At 43.8% G+C, this 8,698-nt stretch overlaps 3 protein-coding genes across 4 annotated transcripts; all 3 read right to left on the bottom strand.

The window, feature by feature from the left end:
* Window positions 1-249: 249 nt before the first annotated feature.
* Window positions 250-1,575, bottom strand: SARC_02031 (hypothetical protein; the record flags this gene model as incomplete). Its single annotated transcript, XM_014304233.1, has 1 exon — window positions 250-1,575. The coding sequence occupies one exon, from the start codon at window positions 1,573-1,575 to the stop codon at window positions 250-252; it is 1,326 nt and encodes a 441-aa protein (XP_014159708.1).
* An 89-nt stretch (window positions 1,576-1,664) lies between these two features.
* On the bottom strand, window positions 1,665-2,264 carry SARC_02032 (hypothetical protein; the record flags this gene model as incomplete). The annotated part of the gene is made up of 1 exon (XM_014304234.1): window positions 1,665-2,264. The coding sequence occupies one exon, from the start codon at window positions 2,262-2,264 to the stop codon at window positions 1,665-1,667; it is 600 nt and encodes a 199-aa protein (XP_014159709.1).
* Window positions 2,265-4,872: 2,608 nt separating this feature from the next.
* SARC_02033 lies at window positions 4,873-8,110 on the bottom strand. Of its 2 annotated transcripts, XM_014304236.1 has the most exons (5): window positions 8,087-8,110; window positions 6,935-7,554; window positions 6,485-6,646; window positions 5,851-5,949; window positions 4,873-5,218 (listed from the first exon to the last, which is right to left on the bottom strand). In XM_014304236.1, the coding sequence occupies exons 1-5, from the start codon at window positions 8,097-8,099 to the stop codon at window positions 5,036-5,038; spliced, it is 1,077 nt and encodes a 358-aa protein (XP_014159711.1). In that variant the 5' UTR covers window positions 8,100-8,110; the 3' UTR covers window positions 4,873-5,035. The 2 variants fall into 2 exon arrangements, with proteins under 2 accessions (XP_014159711.1, XP_014159710.1); XM_014304235.1 differs by lacking the exon at window positions 8,087-8,110 and having other exon boundaries at window positions 6,935-8,011.
* Window positions 8,111-8,698: the final 588 nt, after the last annotated feature.

Below are 8,698 nucleotides of genomic sequence, written 5' to 3' on the forward strand. Positions count from 1 at the left end.
GTGTGTGTGTGTGTGTGTGTATATATGTGTGTGTGTATATATATATATATATATATATATATGTGTGTGTGTGTGTGTGTGTGTGTATATATATATATATATATATATATAGTATCTTCTGTAATATAATCTGGTCAAACCGTTTGATGTGTGATATGCTAATGTTTGTATATTCTATTATTATTAGTTGTCTAAGATATCTAATTTGTACCTAGGCGAGATATACCGTATCCATCTCACTGGGCCTGTTTAGAACATCGAGAATTGCCCTGGCAGCACAAAGCACAGGTACATGAAGAGAGTAGTCCATGAAATCCCTATTATCACTACAGGGCCGGTCTTAGCAATGAATTTGCCCTCGCCTATTTCTGTGACACCCATGACAGTTCGTGCCGCAATGACGTTGTTGATACAGATAGCGTTACCCATAGAAGCTCCGAATACCTGCAATGCTAGGATTGTGGTGGGGTTGTAGCCTGCACTGACGGCCGCAACATACTGAACTTCGCCGAACGTTAAATTGGACACGGCAGTAGAACCAGAGAAAAACGATCCCAGAGCTCCTAGGAATGGGGCGATAATGATCCAGAATTCTTCGACCCAACCAGATATAATCGAACCCAAAAGATATGCTGGTGAGTAGTAGCCTCCGTTTCTGATGAGACCGACCAACATTAACCCACCGAGCAGTGCAACAGCCGCTCCGGTAACACGGCGAGCCAGCGATAAAATCTCAGAGAAGGGATTGGTTCTCATGGAACGCATATCTTTCCAGTACACCATACAGGCCAACCAAGAAATGACGAAGAAGGGAATGAGACCGGGTATATACAAGGTCTCGTACTTAGAGTTAACTGTATCATCGGTGAGAATCTTTTGGAACAGCATCACCAGATTTGGCGAGATCTGGAACCACATAAATGTACCGAGTTGAACCCCGGCGTACGTTTCAGTGGCAGTGAGCAATTCTTTCAGAGGAATCATTGGTAACCGTGTGGTAATAAGCAATGCGACAGTGCCTGTGATGGGCAAAGTACGACCAAGCATAGCCAAAACGTACTTCATCCCTCTTTCACGGGGCTTCAATTCGAATACGGGCGCATCATCCTCCCGATCATCTGTGAACGTAAGTCGTTCTATCTCTGATTCCTCGAGGACAGATCCCTGATCATCAACTTCTGCATCCTTTGCAAAAGCAGACTTGACTGCGGTGGCAGTAGTTATCGCAGAAGTGACAGCTGAGATATGTGACGTGAAAGATGCGAAAGACAGTCGTCTGCTGGTGCTGTCCGAGGGTTGATATTCTGGATTCTCCATCTCGAGTTTAGATTCCGCCAAATTCACATTTGACTCAGCTGTCTCAGAGATACTTTGCTTGTTACCTTCTAAAAATGCAAGATAAAGAGAACCCTTCTTATTAATCATCTGCCACTCCTCACCCATATCGTCGGGATCGACATCCTTAAGACCGATCCTGAACGTGACTAGAACAGCTGTAACGGCCGATCCAATGATACCACCGAGAAGTGTGGGAAATTCGTATGTGAATATCGACAGAAGTATCATGGAAATCATAGTAGCCAAGAGAGACAAATAGAAGAATATGATGTTCTGAAAGATAACTTTCGCAGGTATCAAGTACATTGCAGCCAAAATGGGCACAATCAAGTCTCTTGGCCAGGATAGTAGGTGTCAACCAAACTTCCGAATCCATACCAAATTGGAGTGCCCACGGCACCGAAAACTGTGGCCATAGTGTTCGTTAGCAAGATAGCAACGATACACATGATTGGGTTGTGTCCTAATTGTGCTAACATAGGAGCTGCGAGCGCTGTGGGAGTTCCGAACCCACTTACACCTTCCACTAGATATGCGAAGCAGTACCCAATCAGCATGAATTCTGCCACTGGATGCCCTTTGGAGAGAATTTTGAGTTCGCGCATAATCCAGGGCATACATCCGGTAACCTCCATTATCTTGAAGAGGTACATGGCACCGCAGATGATCGTCAATGGCGTAAGAACTTCGGGAAAACCTGAGACTAATGCAGCACTAGAGTTTATCACATTGCTGCCAAGGTATGCGAGGCGCACTAGATACATGAGTATCGCCGAAAGAGGCAGTGATACAGTTGTTGGAAGAGGGTTGGGCATTAAAGTAGCCACAACCACGAAAAGGATTGGCAGAAACAGCATTATGACTGTAACGACCTCGCCCCCTGGGCCCACGTATTGTGCCCATCCATTACTAACAACTGTGTCCATTGTTGATATAAACGGATTGCTTTTCGAGTAATAGTATTTTGTAGTGAACAAACTGCATGTCGTAGCTATATAAATAGTGTTGTGGAACACCCCATCAAAAGTTCTCCACGGTCCGCCTTGCAAATATCAGAATCTACGCTATGTATTATTTAACGAGGACGATTGTGACTAGACTAATAATTAATAAAGTCATCATAGTTGACTATAAAATAAATAATTATCCCAAAACGGCTCTCCGGCCTCCACGGCTCCGCCCTTCTCCTCACTGACACTCTGGAGCCTCTGAAAGGTTATTTCCTAAATCTGTCCGGCTTTTTGTCCAGAATATGACTGTTTACAGGTATGTACAGTTGGAAGTCAAAGACTGGAACTTCTGAAAATTGGAACCGCGACAGTCAGGACTCAGGAGTCACTCAGGACTCTAGTCTCTGGAGTCATCCTCGACCTCAAGTCCAAGACTCAAGTTCGAAATTCCCAGAGAGTCAGGGACTCGAAGTGGCAGACTGGCAGAGAGAGTGGGAGAAGTATTTCTTTAAAAAAAAGGGGGAAAAAACAAAAGTTGTTCTGTGCTCAGGATACGTTTGCTACAAAGTCAAGGAAAAGTATGGAGTAAGCTCTACTACTCAAACTAAAAAACTTCTTTATAATTTGTTTAGTAAACTAGATGTTAACCGTAGAATCCATGCTTTCTTACATCTACTTTCAATCCTATTTATCACTTTCTACCTTTTCCCAATCCTCGGAATTATTGTCTTGCTTCTTCTTCAAAGAGAATTATACTCAATCAAAACCCATATAATTCCTTGGCTAATAGTATTTACTGCATCCTCTACAACGGTCTCCACCAGTAGAAATACTAGTTCATTTCTCACCAATAAACTATTCTGTTTTAGGGTTTGTGTTGAATCGTAAATTACGTCACACCTTTTACTACTCTATAGAGTAGTTATCAACTTCCCAGTTATCTACTTGTGAAGTGTCTCTGAGAATCTCCAGTCTCTTACAGTCATCACACTTCGATGTCAGTCTGACTGAGTGACTGTCTGCGGACCGAAGCCCGCGCCCCGCGGGGCGCTGGCGAGAGTCCGCGATTGACGAGTCAGAAAATGATACATACTGATAACTGATATGTAAAAATGTACTAAACATATAGATTGACTGCTGCAGTGCTGTTTTGGTTTGTTTTTGTTTTGTATTTATTTTTTATAAAAAACCAAAAAAACCAACAAAAAAAACCCCCCACCCCCCCCCCCAAAAAAACAAAACAAAAACAAAACAAACAAAAAATGAAACCAAATTCAAAAAACAGTACATAGAACCAAAAATATATAATTCAGATGCCGAGTTCACACTTCACCACAAGTTGACAGTCCATTTTCTCGCGCCGACTCCCGGCCTTCGGTCCAAATATTCGTTTTTAAACTCCTCTTCCATCATGACGACTGATGAGCCCCAGCCGGCCAGCCCCCAGGCCCCAGCTTCTCGCATGGCCTATTGTATTATTATTAAGTATTTACAACTAATATTTACCCCAGGGCCCAGGGCGCACGCCCCAGGCGACTGGATTCTGGCATAAACAATGTATGTATTTTGTTTATAAAAAAAATCAGATCAAAACAAACACCGGAAGTCTGGAACTTTGGAAATGAGCCTCTCCGTCCTCACTCCTCAGAGTCTCAGACCCTTATCAGATTTCAGTTTTCCACCCCCGTTGTGCGTAGGCCGTTTTACGGGCACTGCGAAAATCAAAATACAAAAGTGTCGCATTTGAAAAATCACTCCATCCCGGGAGAAAATACCCAAATAAGGACTATAATATTAATTGGAACCACCAACTTGCTCTCTTTTTAAAAAATCAGTTATGTATCATACCTCCGAAGCTCCAAGGTAAAAAAATAAATATTTTATTACATACATACAAGAACTTGAAGTTTTAGAACAGAGTGAAGTGTGAACAGTGACAACTAAGAAGTATAATTTGTAGATGTAAACAAACCAAATTCTGAATAGGGACAGCCGGTCAGGCCGTCAAGTTTACATTGGCGAAATCTTGAAAAACAAATTAAACAAATTATCTTAGTGATCGCTGATCATAGCCAATGTTATCTAAATAAATAGAAAGTCTAATGCAACTATTGCCGCTCCTGTTAGCAAAGCCCCGTGTGCCGACAAATCCGTTTTCGCTATGTAGGGAATGCGTGTGATTTGATCAATATTTGGCGTTTTAGTGCACAGTAGACGTGTATGCAATGAGTTCTAATTTTCCCCAAAATAATGGTATTGAAACTTAAACATACTGGTAGTCGGGTGGGGTTATCATAAGTTAGCGATCAATGCAACATCGCTCAACTTAGAGCCTACCGAAAGCGATTGCCCAAGAATACCACGGGAACAGGAACTGGGAACGTTATGATGTGCAAATTCAACTCGAAAATTGTCAAACTATTCTTTCAAAAGCAGGAAGAATGAGACTTAAAACCATGTGGTTGTTCTGAAGGAACTTTGTGCACAGTCGGTGAGTATTCAACTAACTCTGCACCTCGAATATTTTGCTTTCACATTCTTATCAGAATTGGCTCTACAAAAGACAATCGTAGAAAGGATGGATCTGTTCCCGAGTGAACGAATTCACTGTACGAATTTATATGCCATCCCATTAATTATCATTTCAAGTTCGAAAGTTCCGAAGCAGGCGCAAAGGCATCCAGTTTTAAATCTGCAAATATCGAACCGTAGGTCCATTATCAGTCGTGTACCTATATCTATACATCTCAAAAGTCCTGTTCAACCGGTAGCACATTATTTGGGTCTCCGTATTCGAGCCTCAGCTTTGCGATATGATTGGTGAATTGTCCACCCTGCCACGTGGCTGCCCCACAGCTGCCGATGCACTTGTAGAACACCCGTCCCTCCACTGTCAGCACCTCTGGTGTGGGTACTGAGCTCACATCCAACTGTAGATACGAGTATGGTGGACAATGAGTGAGAAGAAAGGAGGACACCGTTGTTGATGTGGGCACAGAGTCCACATTCAATTTGCAAAAGACGCAAACAGTGGACGATGGATGAGCACAGGAGGGATGCTACGTTTATGCTGTAGGCACAGAGCTACATGCAGGTGCCAAGATGGGAACCATGGACTTTAATGAGAATCTTTGGTACTTCTGATATGACTACAAGGTTCACACCAATCTGCAGGTGACATAAAGGCGTCACAAAAAGGCCACAATAGTGCATGAATACACTCACACTCGCTGCGCGTTTAGTTGTGTCATCCACTACCGGAATTCCGAGACCAGCAGTGGTACGGAACTGTTCAAGTACACCAACTGGCAAACGCGATTAAGCAAGCTTATTTATACCCGGACACATACTGTTGCTAAGCAACACACTGGTTACATAATGAACCCTATAAAAAAATAAAATTATTGGTGGATACACAACCACGGTCCACAGGCAACAAACAGATCGGTTCGCATACGAAACCATTCGAAGAATGAGTAGAACAGCTCCATCGCATTATCACAGCACAGAGTGAGTGGATGTCAGGTATGACCCACTGTCGCGTACTTGGGGTAACGCATACCTCATGGCCCGAATACGGCCCATCAAAAGTGCCGTTGCATGTCAGGCACCGCGTGAGCAGCAGACGCTCTCGAATGTTCAACCCAAACCGCTCCACTATCTGCTCAGACAGGAAACATGCGTGCATAGTCGTAAGGGGAGGAACTTCTTATATAAGCATGACATACGTATACGTATATAATGGGAAGGAAAGGAAGAAACTGCATAGACAAGTAGCATATGCGCATATTCAGGGGTGTAAATACATACCCGTAAGAGAGGAATGAGTCAATGTATATATGCGGGTCGAGGCGGCATAAAAATACATAGCAAGGGAATAGTGACACCGCTGTATGTGATACTGGTATTGTAAGTGATGTCTCGGGGGTGTGCAGACCCAGCCAATTTGACGTATATGGACAGATTTATCGTATGCAGCCTTCTTCACGACGCGTTGACTGCTGGGGGTCTACAACCAACAAGTGCACAGACATGCGCTCTCATGCCGTAATGCATGCTGGCCACTCTCCTGGTCCTCAATAGACCCACCCACACACAGACAAACAATCATGATCATCGAACGGCACACCTGTGAGCATTCGCCAGGTCTACGTACACTATACACAGCAGGTGCACACATGAATACACTACTGTACCTCTCTCCGCTGCCCATATTTGTCACTGGCAGATACAAAGTAGGCCGCCTGGTACTTCATGGTGTCAGGAGTATTGAACCCCTTCTTCGCACTGACATTCGCATGGGCCTGTGCCAACCGCCTGTTCTTGGTCAGAATGATGCGGTTCTCGTCCTCAGCTATCTGCAGTCCATGTAGGAGTGGAGATTGGACACTAATCAATTGTCTTGTATGATCGTGAAATAGTAAACTAATACCGAAATAATACATACATGATGCAAGTAATATACATATATATATATATATATATACGCTCACACATACACACATACACACACTTGCGCAAAACTTGATTGGCATGCGTCACGTGGTCAGTAGCTTAATGTCCTTCTGTGAATGTTATACACACACACACCCACATACATACACACAAAATAACACACACACACACACACACACATGTGCACTTACCTTGATCAGCATGTGCCACGTGGTCAGCTGTTTGATGTTCTTTTGTGAGTTGGTCATCTTGTTTCGCTTTCGCTGCGTTCCGCGGGTGTCATCTGCTGTGCACTTGACATCAACACTGTCAGTGGCATTGGCTGAGCCACTCTCATTGGTGCTCGCTGTATGGCTTCCATTAGTACAAACTGATCCTATCTCTCCGGTCACATGCTTGTGTTTACTATCTTCAGGTACATGCTCAGTACCCGTACTACTTTGCTTATCTGTATCTGCACACCCCATACCCAACTGACTACCGCAGATGGTTTGATCCCGTTGGCTGTCAGGGCACCTGCCTGACCTACTACAACTATTGCTTACCCCCCTGTCCTCCTTCTTAATCTCATTACTACTTTCTACCGACCCCCTATCCGCATCTCCAGTCTTCTCGTCGTCCACATTCCCGCCACGCGCCTCACTGTTTGGCCCGTCGCCATGGTTACTGCACACTCCTTGCGGCATGTGGTCGCGCACAAACGCACAGTCCAATCCCAGACTCCTCAGCTGCCGCGCCAAGCCTTCTGATTGGTCGTCGCACACAAACTTTGGGTTTCCGCTCACATCGCACCAATCGATTTGGGGGAGATCTGCAGCAAATTAAAACAACGCGCACGTTAAAGCTTTACGAACGTCACAGAAAACGTTACAGCTGAGAGCAAACAGACAGGATACACCACGGTATAGATGTGGTGGACTGTGGCCAGAGGACACCACCGATCTAGGGTTTAGGGTTGATGAGTTTAGGGTTTTTAGTAAAAAGCGCGATGTAGGGGTTAGGGGTTAGGGTTTTGGGTTCATGGTGTTAGTCAATTGAGGTGCCGTGCACCATATCAGAGGCTCATCGGACCGGTGGCAGAGGAGGACACTGTGTCAAGGCATATGGCGAAGACTGGGCCTAAAAAAACCCTAAACCCTAAAATCGTGTGATGCGTGGCATGGCGAAACGATTTCCGTACCATGATATCACACAAACTAGACAGGTATCAGAACACAGGCACACAACACACCGTACGTAATACTATCATGTCACATATGAGACCTCTACTACTTTACCACACGTTCCAAAGAACAGATGATCAGACGGAGTGTGTGTGGGTGGTGTGTTGTGCTGCGGCGTACGTTTGATGCGCATGTCCTGTAGTACTCTCAGCTTGAATTGGATGTCAGTCCACGTGCCCCCCTTTGGTGGTTTGTCGGTCGCATTGCTTTTCCCTCTCGTTGCACTTTCTGTTTTATATGCAACAGAGTACAGAATAAGAAACAAAATATACCCCACAATACAGTCCATGTGGATAGAGTAATTGATTAAGCAATCTTCTGCACTTGCATCTCTTTGTATATTATGCGACAAAATACAGAATATGAAACAAAATGTACATCAAAGTGCAGTCCATGTGGATGGATAAATGGACTAACCAATCGTATGCGTCGCAGGAAGACCACAGCCAATTGCGAGTCAAATGTTTTGGAGCTGTTCATGTCGCAATTGTGGACCACACAAATCGACCTGCACGCGATCTTTAATGACTGCTTGTATGCATCTGTTCACCTGAGACTAAAGGATGCTTATTATAACCATCTACTCAGACATACATTCTATATATATATATATATTTATATATATATATATATATATATACATATATATGTGTGTATGTATATATATATAATATATATATATATATATGTGTGTGTGTGTGTGTGTGTGTGTGTGTGTGTGTGTGTGTGTGT

The sequence above is a fragment of the Sphaeroforma arctica genome (assembly GCF_001186125.1).
Source record: "Sphaeroforma arctica JP610 unplaced genomic scaffold supercont1.87, whole genome shotgun sequence".
In the NCBI taxonomy this organism is placed as follows: domain Eukaryota; class Ichthyosporea; order Ichthyophonida; genus Sphaeroforma; species Sphaeroforma arctica.